At 41.0% G+C, this 16,371-nt stretch overlaps 2 protein-coding genes across 5 annotated transcripts in view; one reads left to right on the top strand and one right to left on the bottom strand.

Moving 5' to 3' along the window:
• Positions 1 to 3,886, bottom strand: part of BAG4 (BAG cochaperone 4) — a 42,594-nt gene extending 38,708 nt beyond the window's left edge. The window contains exon 1 of one of the 4 annotated variants that reach the window (XM_077849170.1): positions 2,437 to 3,886. In XM_077849170.1, coding sequence (XP_077705296.1) covers positions 2,437 to 2,706 — 270 coding nt within the window. In that variant the 5' untranslated portion in view covers positions 2,707 to 3,886. The remainder of the gene's footprint in view (positions 1 to 2,436) is intronic. The other 3 variants (XM_077849169.1, XM_077849168.1, XM_077849171.1) reach the window with 3 other exon arrangements.
• On the top strand, positions 2,886 to 14,339 carry LSM1 (LSM1 homolog, mRNA degradation associated). The gene is made up of 4 exons (XM_077849173.1): positions 2,886 to 3,310; positions 8,374 to 8,442; positions 9,845 to 9,960; positions 13,831 to 14,339. Exons 1-4 carry the CDS (start codon positions 3,265 to 3,267, stop codon positions 13,999 to 14,001), a joined length of 402 nt encoding a protein of 133 aa, XP_077705299.1. The 5' UTR covers positions 2,886 to 3,264; the 3' UTR covers positions 14,002 to 14,339.
• Positions 14,340 to 16,371: the final 2,032 nt, after the last annotated feature.

The following is a 16,371-nucleotide window of genomic DNA, read 5'->3' as shown; positions in this document are numbered from 1 at the left end:
GCATTTCAAACAACTTCCAGGAGACAATGAAGTTTCTGGTCCATAGACCACACTTTTTGAGTAACAAGGTTTTAAAAGTTTTAAGAATACTGTCCTTGATTTAAGAATACTGCAAGTCCAAGTATAAGTCATCGGTTTATTGGTCTTCTCCTCTGTGGTCTAGTTTGTCTCCTTATAGGCCAAACATTTTATCACTCTAATCTACCGTGGGTTTCCTCAGCCTACTTATTCCAGATTTTTACACACACACACACACACACACACACAAATATAACCCTTCTCCACAATTAATCTCTCACTACATGTTTCTCACATAATTTTTTAAAGATATGACTATGATAGCATAAACCCACCCTTTTTTAAAAAGAGATTTTTATTAATTTATTTGAAAGGGTGGGGGGAGCAGAGGAAGGGGGACAGGAAGACTCCACACTAAGCACAGAGTCTGATGCAGCTGGACCCCAGGACCCTGAGATCATGACCTGAGCCAAATCAAGAGTCGGACACCCCGGTGCCCTGAAACCCACCCCTTTAAAGTACACAATTCAATTTTAGTATATTAAAACTCGTACAATCATCATCACTATCTAATTCCAGAATATTATCATCACCTCAAAACAAACCCAGTATCCTTTACCATCACCTCAAAGTCCCCAGTTCCTCAACCCCTGGCAACTACTAATCTTCCTGTCCCTATAGATTTGCCTATTCTGGACATTTCATATAAATGAACTCATACAGTACATGGTCTTCATGTAGCCTGATGTTTACAAGGTTCATCCATGTCGTAGAATGTATCAGTACTTATTTCCTTTCTATGGCTAAATAATTTCCTCTCAAATGAAATTTATCATATTTTATCTATTCATCAGCTGATGACCATTTGGGTTATTTCCACTTTTTGGCTATTCTGAATAATGTTGCCATGAGCATGCTTGATGTTCTTAAAAACATGCAAGTCTTTATGTAGACATGTTTTCAGTTCTCCTGGGTACATATCTAAAAGCAAACTTGCTGAGTAATATACTAACTCTATGCTTAACGTTCTGAGGAACTGCCAAGCTACTTTCCAAAGCAATGAACCATTTTATATCCCTACCAGCAATATATGGGCATTTCACTACTACATTTTCAACCCATGAAGATGTTCTAATTACTGAATGGAAAGAGAGGTGTGCTCCCCTCAACCACATAATAATTCACTGCTAAAAATACTTAATTAACAAAAGAGAAGTATATTTCCCACAGGAACACAAGGAGTAAAATGTTATAAGTCCGACTGTAGAGGTTTCCCCTGCTATCTGAAAATAGAACATTCCTATGAAATCTTCTGTAAAGCCAAAATGGCATAAAGGGGGGGGGGGGGAAGCAATTACCATTAATTTTTATGAAAAATGTTTCAGCATTCCCAGGCTCCTCAAATAACCTTTCTTAGGCTTTTCTGATACCTTAGGACATATCTTGCCAACAAATGCACAAAATAAATGGAGATAAAGCCCAGAGGCTCATAGACACAGTTCAGAGTAATGGCAGTGTGATGCTGAGAAGCTGAGTGTAGTTCCCAGGGAAGGAGATTGGCGGTGCCACTCTTACTGCCCAGTTGCGCACTGCCTCTACTACTGCTTGCTGCAAAACAAACACTGAAGCTATTCTCACTTTTCAGCTTCTTTCCTAAAAGCCAAACTCCTCTCCGGATTCCTTGCAGTTAGTAAAAACAGGCACTAATGTAGGTCCTTCCTAAAAAACCAAGTGGCAATAAAGTGAACCTTCAAAAACCCAGGGAGACCTCTACTGCCCAAGTGAGTTAACCTCTCAGGGGCCAACTATTAAATCATAAAAGAGAGAGGTTGTAATGGCATTTACGTCGCAACCGCAACGTAACTTAACAATCCAAGTAAAGGTGCTTTCCAACATTGATTACTGGTGAGTTAACCCCGGACAAAGCGTTAGGGGCAAAGGGCTAAATGCCCGATCCCTCCTCCTCCTGCATGCAGGGTTCTTTCCCGTCGGGAGGGGTTGCTGAGTGGCAGCGGGGGCTGCAGCCACCTCCCTTCTCGGGAAGAGCCGGCCATATGAGCCACGCAGGATAAATTGTTAGAGCTCCAAAAGCTTTCCAGCCCAACGTCAACCCAAGGCGAGAGATTCCGCACCTTGCTACTCGGCTTATCAAGTCAGCGGAGGATCTTTCTTCTTCTTCTTTTTTTTTTTTTAATGGTAGCAGACACATTTATTATGGTCGAAGAAGGAGACGCAGAGAACACAAGCATATCCCTCCAGCCACAAACCCCGTCTGTCTCTCCAACGCACCCCCCATAAGCAAAATAAACATGAAACCCAATCCATTACGAACTCCAGAGGCTTATCAACCCCGGCGGCCCTCACCCTCCAAAGACTCCCCTTATCGAACCCCCCTGGGACAGATGGCCCGAAGCTTACCTGGTGGCTTCCTCCAGCTCGACCGCTCTCTGACCAGGCGCCTGCAGAGGCGTAGTAGCCATCCCCTCCTCCGCCTTCTCCCGGCCAGGTGGTCTCAGCAGGGCCGCCCCCGCGCACCCGCCAGGAAATGGGAGGCTGGGGAGGTTCAGGGCGAGGAGGATACGAGGGCGGAGGCGGGTGCATGGGCACGTCTCCCCCGCCCGGCCCGTAGTAGCGGCCATACGAAGGACCGTCGCTGGGGCCGTAGCCCGAGCGCCTCAAGGCCGACATGGGCTCTAATGCCCCGCAGCGCTTCCCGCCCCCCACGGCCAGCCCATGGCGCAAGCGCCCGCCGACGAGAGGAACTGGAGAGCAGGGAGAGGGGTCGGCCGACAGCAGCCAATCCTGGCTCGGGCCCGCCCCTTCGGCGGCGAGTCCCGAGAGTCGTGGGACGGAGGTCCGTGCCTCGGGGGAGGCGGGGGGCGGCTGTCTGAGAAGCTGGAGGACGAGCGGCAGCCCTGCGTTTCTTAAAAGGGAGACTACGTTTTCCTTACCATCTAGTCAATCTAGCTTCCTCTTCCCCTTTTACCGGGGGCGGGGAATGGGTGTCCCGGGACCGCGCCAGTCCCGCCTCTTCCGGAGGACGGGCACGTGATACCGGAAGTGGGTGGGAATAATATGGAGGCGTTTCCGGCAGGCCCCGGCTTCTGAAAGCCGGGGCGGACGTGCTGCTCCTGGTCCGGGTTCCTGTCCCGGTCCCGCCGAGGCGGCGACTGCGGTCAGAAAGAAGGAGGTGTTGGACGCACTGGCCCGCCGCCGCTATACTCTGCAGCCTTATCTCAGCTCAAAATGAACTATATGCCCGGTACCGCCAGCCTCATAGAGGACATCGACAGTGAGTAGCTCATCTCCTCTGCGTGAAGTCGGGTGAGATCCTTCCTCCCGGGCGGACACCTCTTCAGGGGGAGCTCCTAGAAGGAGTCTGGGGCGGGGGGAGTGTTTTTAGCACGCTTCTGGCTGTTCGGCGTTGACATGCTCCACGTGAGTGAAGAGCCTCAGGCCCTCCATTTGTCCACCTCCTAGCCGCCTGCCTCTCTCCTGCGTCTCGCAGCCTCCACCAGCCCGTGGGCCGATAAGCCACAAGCTGTAGAATTCACTCCTGCTTTGGAGGGACGCGGCTGCCAAGACCCAGACGCCAGAGTTGCCCCTCCCCACGTCCACTCTTTCCCACCTGCAATATATATCGAAGTACCAGCTTGTTACTGGTAGACGAATGAGAGTAGAGAAAGGATTCGTTAAGAAACGAACGTTTTAAAAGATAGCAGCGGTTGGACTTAATTGGCAGTAAACGCAGGTTTTATGCTGTGTAGCCATTTGCAATATCCTTTTACCGTCAGGTTCTTCAGCACTTTCAGACAAAGGTATTGACTTTTCTGGAAAGGCTGAATCACTTCAAACTTATTTTTCTGTTCGACGGTTTTCTCTTACTTGTACTAAAAAGACCTCCCTTTTCTCCCCATCGTTGTTCTAAAGAAGAGTTCGGTCCTGCGCAAAAGAAAGACTCCTCTCTGTCCTTTTCTAAGCTCTCATCTGTGAATTACTCCTCAAGCAACATTTTCTAATCCTTTAAAATCCTGTGGTCTGTCTCATTAACTTATAATTGCTGCAAAAGTGGTTTACACAGTTCCAAACAAGTTACAACAATCACGGTTATTATGTATGCAAATTTAAGAAGTGAGTCCCTGGGGCGCCTGCCTGCCTCTGTCAGTAGAGCAGGTGACTCTTGGTCTCAGAGTTGTGAGGTCAGCCCCACTTTGGGTTACTTAGAGAGTACTTCAAAATACAATTTTTTAAAAAATAATAAAATGTGAGTCTGTGATCATACTCTCTTCGTTGTCTGAAATCATTCTTTAAGTCCAAATTAGTGGGGCGCCTGGATGGCTCAATCCGTTAGGTGTTTGCCTTTGGCTCAGGTCATGATCCCAGAGTTCTGGGATCCAGCCCCACATGGGGCTCTCTGCTCAGCGGAGCCTGCTGCTCCTCTCCCTCTGCCTGCTGTTCCCCCCTGCTTGTGCTCTCTTTCTCAGTTAAATAAATAAATAAAATCTTTAAAAACAAATCAGTAAATAAATCCAAATTAGTGATTTTGCTATTGAAAGAAAATGTAGTGTGAATTGGACTGTATTTGTATGTAAATAACAATTGCACAAATCCACCTGTAATATGTAATGAAAAATTCAATTTTAGTTGTCTGTGGATGCCCTTTTGCCCCCACCTCTCATTTTATTTTATTTTATTTTATTTTATTTTATTTTATTTTATTTTATTTTATTTTTTTTATTTTTTTTATTTTTTAAAGATTTTATTTATTTATTCATAGAAACACAGAGAGAGAATGAGAGGCAGAGACACAGGCAGAGGGAGAAGCAGGCTCCATGCAGAGAGCCTGACGTGGGACTTGAGGCCTGACGTGGGACTCCAGGATCACGCCCTGGGCTGCAGGCGGCCCTAAACCGCTGTGCCACCGGGGCTGCCCACCTCTCATTTTATGTATCTGAATTATATGAAGCCCCTAATAAATCCTGCTGTTCTACTAAAAATAATTTTTGTTCTCAAACCCTCTAACGCCTTCTTTGTAGACTCCAAGCCCCCTCCTTTACTGAAAAGTTTGAAACCATTCCTTATGTACCCTTCGCTGTCCCCCCAATGACACACAATTTCCTCCTTTCTCCTCAGTCTTTCTGCATATGCACCCATCCTCTCATCTGAGTAGGAGGTATTCCTTTTCAGTCTGTGGTCTTTTATTATTCTTTCTTCCCCTATTTCTTCCATTAATGCCCTTTTTCTCTCGTATCTTCTCTCTCTCCCTGGATCCTTCCATTCATGTATATTCTTATTCTTGTCTGTCCATCTCATACTTTTTTTTTCCACTTATGTCTCCTCATCAAACTCCCATCCCTTTTTCATATCTTTACCCCTTAACATTTTTTTAAACATTTTATTTAAAATTTTTTTAATTTATTCATGAGAGACACAGGCAGAGGGAGAAGCAGGCTCCATGCAGGGAGCCTTACATGGGACTCGATCCCGGGACCCCACGATCACACCCTGGGCCTAAGGCAGGTGCTAAACCGCTGAGCCACCCAGGGATCCCCCTACCCCTTAACATTTTGAATCCTCTCCATTTTGATTCTACTTCCTGACCACCTGCAGTAGACCACCTCCATTATACCTGCAATCTGATTTTTGTTATCATCACACTGAAGCTGCATTCTTAAAAGGCCAAAATCTGATGCATTCTTCTGGGTTCTTCCCTCTCCTCTGTAATATTGTGATACTAATACCACTGGGTTCTTAATTCTTTTTGTTTGTTTGTTTGTTTGTTTGTTTGTTTTCTCCAGCACTGGTACTTGCTAATTTTCTCACTCCTCCAACTCTTAACTGTTCCCTAAAATAGGTGGCCCCTTAGGTTCTATCTTTGGTCTGCCTTTTTTTTTGTTTTTTTGTTTGTTTGTTTTTGTTTTTTAAGATTTGTTTACTTATTTTAGGGGGTGGGAAGAGGGAGAGAGAAGCCCAAGCAGACTCCCCTCTGAGCATGAAACTCAGTCCCAGGAACCTGAGATCATGACCTGAGCTGAATTCAAGAGCCAGCTGCTCAACCAACTGAACCACCCAGGTGCCCCATGCTTTTTTCTTTAAAATTCTAGGAGAGCTCCTGGACTTTTATAATTGTATCACCTCTTTGTAGACCTATCAGAAATTCCTCTAATTCTGACCTCTTTGACGTTCTAGCCTTATATTTCCAACTCCCTGTTGACATTTCTATGTAGATGCCCTGATTAGCACTTTAGAATCACTAATAACAGTCTTTCACTTTAATCTTTTACTGCCAACTTTTGATAAATGATCTGTTCTGTCATGACTCAAAATTCCTACATCTTGTGGCGCCTAGATGTCACAGTCAGTTAAGCATCTTACTTGGTTTCAACTCAGGTCGTGATCTCAGGATCAAGAGGTGGAGCCCCACCGAGCTTTGGGGTCTCCTTAGAGTCTGCTTAGAGTTTCTCTCTCCCTCTGCCCCTCCCTCCCACATTCGTGCACTTGAGTGCTCTCTCTTCCTCCCTCCCTCCCTGTCTCTCAAATAAATAAATCTTTTAAAAAATTCCTGCATCTTCTTAACTCATTTCTTCAGCACCCCCACATACAATCATACTCTACCTTTACAAATTCCCATCACTTAAAACTAAACAGTCTTGGGGTGTGTGGGTGGCTCAGTCAGTTAAACCAAGACTCTTGGTTTCAATTCAGGTCATGATCTCAGTGTCCTGGGATCAAGCCTCACATTGGGCTCTGCATTCAGTATGGAGTCTGATCGAGTATTCTCTCTCCTCCTCTGCTCCTTCCCTCTGTGAGCACTTACATGCATGCACTCTCTCTCAAAGATACGTAAATATTTAAAAAACAAAAACAGGGCAGCCCAGGTGGCTCAGCGGTTTAGCACCGCCTTAACCCCGGGATGTGATCCTGGAGACCTGGGATCGAGTCCCACGTTGGGCTCCTTGCATGGAGCCTGCTTCTCCTTCTGCCTGTGTCTCTGCCTCTCTCTCTCATGAATAAATAAATGAAAAATCTTTAAAAAACAAAACAAAACAGAACTACACAGTCTTAGTTCTGTTGCCTTTTCCTTCTCATTGGCCTTGGTATAGGTTTTTTCTTCATGTCTCACATTCTGCTTTCCCTTTTCTGTCAGTTCATACTTCAGTGTTTTCTTGTGAAGTATAAACCAAACTGAACCTGCTTCTGGTACTTTTTGGACTTTATATCCTTTGACTTCCCTTTATATCCCACATTTTTAGCCAAACGTATGGATACATACAGGCCTTTTCCCCCCTGCTTCCTAAATTGCAGATTCTCCTTTCTCTCTCTTTCCCTGTCATTCATCGCAGAGGCCAAAAGTGATCTTTCAAGGCTCAATTCAGATACCTCCTCTAGCTAGCTAGTTTCTCTCAATCTCATATAATTAAGATTTGCTTTCTTATGGAACTTAATTATAACCCAAAGAAGACTACAAATTCCTTCAGGGAAGAATCACTGTCTTATTTCTCTGTTATGCTTCTAGAAAGTACTTTATGCACATCATTAAAGAAAAAAGATGCAGTTAACTGCATCATTAAAGATGATCGATGAATGAATTTGGCCATTCTAGCAACTTGTCGTTCCTCAGTGCAGCTCAAAGTCTCTCTTAGAAGTTTTCCCTAGCCACTCTCTTTTCTGTAGCTACTTCCCCTCTCTCTTCATCATACTATCCTGCTATCTTGTGTATTATTCCATTGTATTAATCACAGTGGGTCCTTTTTTTTTTTTTTTTTTTACTTGTTTGTCTTCCTTTACCAGGAATATATGTTGATAAGGTTGGTGACTTTGAGTCGTCTTCTCTACGGTATATCTAAGCCCCAGACCAGTGGTTGGCTCTCAAAAAATATTACTGAATTTTTGCTCATGCTCATTTTACCTGTCTGAGGCATTGTTTTTATTCAAAACCTTCCCTGATCCCAAAATGTGATATAGAGGCTCTTCTAAGTTGAGAGGAAAATAATTCTAGTATTAAGACCATAAAGGTTATCTAGACCTCCTCAATCCTTGGATATAGAAACTGACATGACACTGGGAGGATTTAACTGCCAACATTAACATCTAGACCTGGGAGGCTGGCTTCCAGTCAACTCACCCAGTCCTTTGCCCACTCTGCCACATGACTCTGATCCTTTTCACCAGGAATCTTGTCATCTAAACCCCAGGATCCCTTGGTCCTTCCACTAATTTCCCAATTAATTTTGCCTTAAATACATTGGGAGAAGTGGTAGAGCTTAAACTATTAACTTTTTTTTTATTATTAATCCTGTAAACTCGCTGAAGCTAACAGTTCTCATTTTTAAAGATCTTTTTTCCTCTCCCTAGAAAAGCACTTGGTCCTGCTTCGAGATGGAAGGACGCTTATAGGTTTTTTAAGAAGCATTGATCAATTTGGTATGTACTAGTTATAGACTTATACTCTGAATAATAAGAGCTGCTTTTGTATGTTTGTGTTACTAAATGTTGACATTAATCCTGCAACTTTTTCAAGTGTCTGGCATAATGGAATACTGTTTTTGAGTCATTATGTCCTTTTTTTCTAAATTACGATCAGGTGATTCAAAAGTTAGTATTTACAAGCTAACAAGTATTTCTTTTTTGTTTTTTGTTTTTTGTTTTTGTTTTTGTTTTTAGCTTGTATTTCTAAAACTGGTTTTCACTAGAACATAGGATTACAATGTTTTGGACTGTTTTTTATTTTCCCCAGTAGAGGGAGCCAAACGATAGAAATAAACTCAGGCCACTGAAAAAGCTGCTCATTTGTACATTGCTTGGGTGCGACTATTCTTCAGAGCAGTTCCTGCACTGAAGGTAATCCCCCTTGTCCAATGAAAATTGTATAGAAAGCATTTCCTGAACTTTTTGGGGGTCCCAACTTTAAGCTCAAGATTTTACACTTGAGAGATACAGCAGACCCAAAAGAGTCTCAGTCTTTGTTTTGCATCTTGCATTTTTCTAAAGAGATCTATATTTGCTTCTGTTTCAAGGAACTTCTCAGTTCATATCAACATTCGTTGGACATTTCCTAATGGATTTGGGCATAAGGAAAAGCAACATAATTGAAACACTTAGAGGAATTACAGAAGATAGAGATATTTGCTTTTCTTCAAATGAGACAAATAATATCAATTTAAAAATAATAATAATTATTAACAACAGACTGGGGTTCTGAATCTTTTGTCAAATTCATCAAAATACCTTGGGGGAAAAGTAGCAAATACTGACTTTATTCTCACATTACCAGGTACAGTTATCTCACAAAGTGAAAAGAGGTTTTTGTGTATCATAATCCATGGATACCTGCACTGGGTTAAATGAATCCTAAGTACTGAAACAAAGTTAAATCTTTGGTAAATCATCATATACACAAACCTACACAACAGAGGAAAACTTGTTTTTTTGTCTAAAAACGAATTTTGACCTCTCCAGTTGTTTAGGCTTTAGATTCTTCCAAGTATCCCGACTATTTATATTTTCTTATAATCACATCGATAGTCACAATCTCACTGATGTAAAGGAATTTAATTCTTGTAACTGGTCCCCACCATCATTCATGTTAATGCAACATAATACCCAATACTCTCTCAGTTTCCATCTGTTTAGGAGTCTCCTAAGTGGTGTGTCTTAATGAAACAGAAGAAGACTATTCAAAATTTTAGCTTTTCCCGGAATTAGAAAGTTTGGAGATCATGTTTAGCGAAATCTTTTCTACTCAAAATAACTGATTATTGGAGTAACAGACCTTTACCCAATAATTTAAACTAAATATCTTTATTTCTTCCCTATACACTTATAGCTAATTTAGTGCTACATCAGACTGTGGAGCGTATTCATGTGGGCAAAAAATACGGTGATATTCCTCGAGGGATTTTTGTGGTCAGAGGAGAAAATGTGGTCCTACTAGGAGAAATAGTAAGTGAAAATTGTTAAGCTGCTGTGGGTCTTCATAATTATGCTAGCTAGGTTTCTTTTTCTTTTCAAGAAGGAAAAAGTATATTTTCCACATTGCATCCAGCTTCTAGCAGAAACTAGCACATTAGTTCAGGAGAGCTACAGACGTAAAAGGAAAACTAGAGAGAATAATTAACTTTGTTTCAGTGCCACTTGGCATTTTAAAGATTTTGATCCCATTAGCAACAAAGCATTGTTGATTTTACCTGATATAAAAATGCCATACTGTAAAAACATGTTCATTAATATGTTATTTCTGCTATCTCTAACAGCAGAAAATTAAAAAACTTAATACCTAACAAGAGGTGAATAATTAATAAAGTGTGATTTATGTGCATTGGAATTTTTTTTAAGATTTTATTTATTTACTCATGAGAGAGACAGAGAGAGAGAGAGGCAGAGACAGAGGGAGAAGCAGGCTCCCTGTAGGGAGCCGGCCAGGAATCATGCCCTGGGCCAAAGGCAGATGCTCAATTGGAATATTTTGCAGTCTTTTAAACAATTGGTTACAAGTAGATTTTCATGACCTAGAGCTACTGAGCAATGCTTGAGGGAAAGACATTGCATATACATTGTGATGTTCCTGTCTTTTAAGGGGGGGAAGGGGAAAGAAAGAAGAGGCCTATAGGAAAAGCCTCTCTGTTAACTCCTGAGAATGGAGCTCAGCCTCCATTGGATCATAGCTCACAACCAAAGAGGATACCTCTATACCTATGCCAGGAAGACCAGTTGGCAGGTGAAAAGTTAAGTCTTCTAAAATGTTGTTACTGTAGTAGGTCTGTGTGTGTGTATGTGTATGTACATGTACATAACCATACATATGCACATGTCTATATGTAGGCATATATAAATACATACAAAACTATTAGAAAACTTATATAGCTAATAGATGTACTCAGACTTGGTGGGGTTTTTTGGCTTTTTAAGTTTTTATTTTAATTCCAATTAACACACAGTAGTTTTTTTATTTTTTTTTATAAAGATTTTATTTTTAAGTAATTTCTATACCCAATATGGGGCTTGAACTCACAACCCCAAGATCAAGAGGTACATGCTCCTCCAAATGAGTCACCCAGGTGCCCCAGCATACAGTATTATATTAGTTTCAGATGTCCAATACGGTGGTTCTCAGACATTTTTAAAAGAAGATAAAATTTTATTATCATATTTTACATAAAATATTTACTCAAAAAAAAAAAAACAAGAAAAATCCCTAGTTTAAAACCTTTGGTTTTGCTTTGATTATTGGGTTTGCCAGGAAAATTAAACTAAAAAACTTTGGCATTTAACATTTTCAGTAGTTTCTCAATACCTAACCACATCTTATATCTGGTTTACGGAATTCTTTGAAGTGAAGTGGTTTGGTCTGTAGTGATTTTTAACAATAAGCTGTTTGGAAAAGTAAGGAGATAATCTATGCCAGGGTCAGGTTGGCTCAGAGACTTCAAGTTGAAACAGTTAGCTAGAGATGACTAATCAATAGTCTTAATAGCAATATTGTTAAGTCCTGCTATGAAATGTAGAAAATATTTTTTTCTAATTTTGAAAGTGTTTTTGTGATTGATAATTTTGGTTCAGTAGATCATTTTTCGCATGTTTCACCTGTAGGAATTGTCATCTCGTTGTAACATGTAGAGATTGAAATACAGCACCGTGAGGTGTGGGGAGTGGCAGTAGTAAAGGACTACAAAGTAAAGTGCTCTTCTGCCAGTATATAAAGAAGGGCTAACCCATCTCTGGACAGTAGGAGTATGCGTGATTTTTTTTTCTTTTGTTTATACTTTTCTCAATTTAATTTTTAAAGAGGAAACATGACTTGCTATCAGGAAAAAATGATTTAAGTTAAAATATTTACACATACTCTGCTTCAGTTTTTTTTTAGTTGTAGACACCACAAATGCTTTGTGTGCCAGTTGCATTGGCACAAATGTGCCCCTGTGTAGATGTATATGTATGTGAGGAAAGGGAGGGAACTTGAATTTGTTCGTGAAGATTCGTTGTTTCCTGGGAGTTCTTTTGTGGAGAAAGTACTCTTGAATGGTAATGGTTTGGATGCTGCGGAATTTTACAGTGGTACGGCTATAAGCCTTGTGGTTCAGAATGGTTACACAGCTGTAGGAACCAATCAATAGTCAGTGTGAAGAAATTAAGTACCCACCCAAGAGAAACTCATACCCAGAAACCATTTAGAGTCTGTAAACATCTGTTGTTTAGGAAGTCCCTAGATTCTGCCTCAAGGATGATGATGCACACAGCCTTAAGTAATAAAACTGATTGTTGGAAATTGGCATCATCATAACCACATGAACAACTCAATGAATAACTTACTGAGAAGTCCAAGAGGCAGTATACCATGCCAAGAACATTGTCTTCCCTTCAGCTGCTACACATGGGTTGTTAGGGCTGGTTATACTTGATAAGATACATTTTGCCCAGGGCAGCTAACATTCGAGCCAAGGCAGGACTTGCTTATATAATTTGTGTGGCTTTCATTCTAATCTCTCTGGTGAAGATCTTCCACCTGATGTCACTGCCTGTGGGTTCTGAGGCCTTGGCAACACATGTGGTGTTAGTACCCAGCAGTAGGGTGGAGTGTCCTGAGGGTTTGTGTGTTGATGCCTTCCCAGAATTTTAAGATTGAAAATCATAGAAAAAAGATAAGAAATAAGAATATCCCATATATATAGTCTTTCCATGTTACAGAAACACAGAATAATACCTGTATGTTCATTTTAAGGAGAATAAGTTGAATCTATGGATAGTGAGATGCTTTTATAGCAAGGTTCTGCAGCATAAGATTAGTTACCAAATACTTGTATGGTGTTCAAACATAAAAATATTAAGCATAGGAGCACCTGGGTGGCTTAGTTGGTTGAACATCCAACTCTTGATCTCAGCTCAGGTCTTGATATCAGCCCCATGCTGGGCTCTGTGCCGGATGTGGAGCCTACTTTAAAAAAAAATTAAGTGTCTTATGCCAGAGTAAGTGAAAAAATTACAATTAATTGCTTTGTGGGGTTTCAAGTCAATATATACATGGAAAAATTAGAAAGCTATTCACCAAAATATTGTTTCATACTAGAATTATGGGTAATTTTTCTGCTCGTCCGTTTTCTAAATTTCATACAGTACACGTGTGTTTTTAAAATAACAGAAAAAATGACTTTTTTAAAAACAAAAATACTGTAATTAAAACAGTGGAGAAATATATTGGAGTGAAACTAGTTTAGTGACCTAACCGGTCTATTAAGGTTTTCTGTAGATTTGTTGCCATAGAGGGGGAAAGAATCTTGCTTTATGATTTAAAGCCTCCTGGTTAATGGAACAGAGGGGCAGTTTATTCTCTTTGGGTGAGGGGTGCTTCTTTGAATCACCGTTCTCTACCTTCTTAGTGAGCCAAAACCCCCAGGAATTAAGCTGACTTTGATCATGTAAAAATACAAAACTTACTTAAAGCCATCTGGCCCTCAGTAACTTCTCTTTTGGATCCTTTGGGTTGGGGAGACAGCTCTTCATGCATATATATGAATATGTAATTTTTTTTAAGAAAAGCAGTCTTTGAGTATTGTAGGACTGCAGGTAACTTAAAGCTCTGTGATACACACTGATAGCGATCCCTACCACCACATTCATATAAGTATGTATTTTGTAGTAGTGTGGCCATCCATTTCTCTAGGAAGCTTCTCTGTCCCCAGGAAAAGGATATTTCAGCCATGTAACAATTATGATAAATAACCCAAGCCTGACATAGGAATCCATTTGCCTAATGGTCTGTAATGTTTTCTATTCTTGGTTATCAGTTGAAGTTTTTCAACCCTGCTTATTTTGTAGGACTTGGAAAAGGAGAGTGACACACCCCTCCAGCAAGTGTCTATTGAAGAAATCCTAGAAGAACAAAGGGTAGAACAGCAGACCAAGCTGGAAGCTGAGAAGCTGAAAGTTCAAGCTCTGAAGGATCGGGGTCTCTCCATTCCTCGGGCAGATACCCTTGACGAGTATTAATCATTTGCTCAGAGGCTGTTGCTTTTGGGGAACAAGGCTGTCACTGAATGAAAGTGACATCCTGATCACTTCACTCATTTGACTAGAGACTGTAGAGTATTGAAAAGTCCTTTTTGAGTTCTTTCACATGAACAACATGAAATCACTTTCCCCCCCTTTTTAATGACAAAAATCATTGTTAAAAAAAAAAAAAAACAACAGAGGCAAGGATCTTTTGACACATCATTTTGATCACTGTGGAGCTGGCAACCCTGCTTTATGTTGCCTTTCTTGTCTCAAATTAGTGTTCACAGGAGACATTCTCCGTTTACTTGTAAATAAAATAATCTGAAAACTCATGCTATTTCCTAAGTTTGAGTTGCCTCCAATGAATAGATAAAATTAAGTTTCTGCTCTCAAAGGTATAAGCTGTCCACACTGGGATTTCTCCCTTCAGCGACAATTCCAATTTGCTAGTGGCTTATGAAGGAATATTTTCACCCTAAATATCTTGCAGGTCTTCCCCTCTCCCCTTTTCATATTTTTGTCTAATAAGAAAAACACCTTTTCTTGAAGTGTGGAGGAGCTCAAGGGCTTGAGGAGGCTTGAGGAAGGAGCTTTCAGTGAAGTGTTACAGTTAACTGATGGTATCAGAAGCCTCGGTTTTGAGAAACAGCATTACAACCATACCTGCTGTTACTGCTTCACCAACAGCCAGTCCAAACTGCGTTCCCATGAGACCCAGCACTTTACTAAGGTGACTTTTTCTCCAAATCTTCTGTTAATTTGGTTAGATTTTCTGGTTCTTGGGATTGTGTCTTGAGCCTCTTGTGCTGTCATCATAAAGGAGCAGAAACTAAGTGGTGTTTCAGGGACTGATAATATAGGTTATTCTTGGCTGATGACCTGGGGAGATGGTATGATGTTGACTGCCCGGATGTATAATATTCCGATTTCAAGAGTGCAGAGTAGTGTTGGGCAGTGTACCAAACGAGGAGTTCAGACACGTCAGGAGAGACACTGTTCTCTCTCAGTTCCCCTCTCTGACTCTTGGGTTTTGTTGTGTTGTGTTGTGTTTTTTTTGTTTTTTGTTTTTTTAAGATTTTATTTAACAGAGGGATCCCTGGGTGGCTCAGTGGTTTGGCGCCTGCCTTTGGCCCAGGGCACGATCCTGGAGTCCCAGGATCGAGTCCCATGTCAGGCTCCCGGCATGGAGCCTGCTTCTCCCTCTGCCTGTGTCTCTGCCCCTCTCTCTCTCTCTCTCTCTCTCTCTATATATATATATATATATATATATATCATGAACAAATAAAATCTTTTTTTTTTTTTTTTAAGATTTATTTAAGAGAGAGAAATAACGAATGGCGGGGAAAAAGCAGAGGCAGAGAGAGCAAGGAGCCTGATGGGGGGCTTGATCCCAGGACCTGGAGATCATGACCCAAACCAAAGACAGATATTTAGCCGACTGAGCCACCCAAGCACCTCTCTCAGTTTTTTTAACTGTAGAATTACAGTTAATTCAGAATTACAGTTAAAGAATAATTTTCTTTTTATGGCATGTTGACCAAAGACATCCTTTTCCTTTTCATAAGATACTTAAATCCACTTCTTCCACTCCTGTGTCTGAATTACTGATAGTATTAAGTATACTTAATGTTTTGTCAGGTGTTTTTAAAATTACCCCCAAATGCCTATCAACCATTTGACTGCTGAGCTATTCATCATTGGGTTGGTTTTAAATTAGATAATTTGTGAAGAAACTGTTGCATGTAATGATGCATCTAGTTCTTGCCTCTAATCTTAAAGTTTAATACCCAGAATTTGTTATTAACACACCAGAAAGGGACAAGGCCCAGCACCAACCTTTGACAAACATGTGTCACTTTAACTACGAGAAGATACTGAGAGTCCAATAGAAGTACATTTTTTTTTCCCAAGCACCACTGTTTCAGAACCTCTGACACCTTTAAGAAATCTGGATTCACTATAGTTATCTTATTTTCAACCTCCTTCAAACGATTTCAAAGGCAGTAACAAGAGTTATGGCTTATGAGCAAAAGGGACATTATATCCTCAATAGAATTTCTTGGCCTTAGCAGGTTTTGATCATTGCTTCCTGACCTTAGTCACACAGGCAACAGCTAAGAATTATACTGAAAGGATGAAACTGGACTACCTGCTTCCTTCCTCAGTCTCCAGGCTGCTCAGTACAATGGTTGCCCTCTGCTCTGCCTGGCCCAACCTTTTTTGCAAATACTGAAAGCTGGTGCTTTTTCTCCTGGACCATTGCTGGCACACTCTTCTGTTAGATTTCAGACTCCACCTCAGTTCATACTTCATTATGTTTTTTTTTAAATTTTTTATTTATTTATGATAGTCACACAGAGACAG

Source organism: Canis aureus, chromosome 15 (assembly GCF_053574225.1).
Source record: "Canis aureus isolate CA01 chromosome 15, VMU_Caureus_v.1.0, whole genome shotgun sequence".
In the NCBI taxonomy this organism is placed as follows: Eukaryota; Metazoa; Chordata; class Mammalia; order Carnivora; family Canidae; genus Canis; species Canis aureus.
Note: the sequence above shows the minus strand (reverse complement) of the source record. Positions and strands in the feature narration are given on the sequence as shown.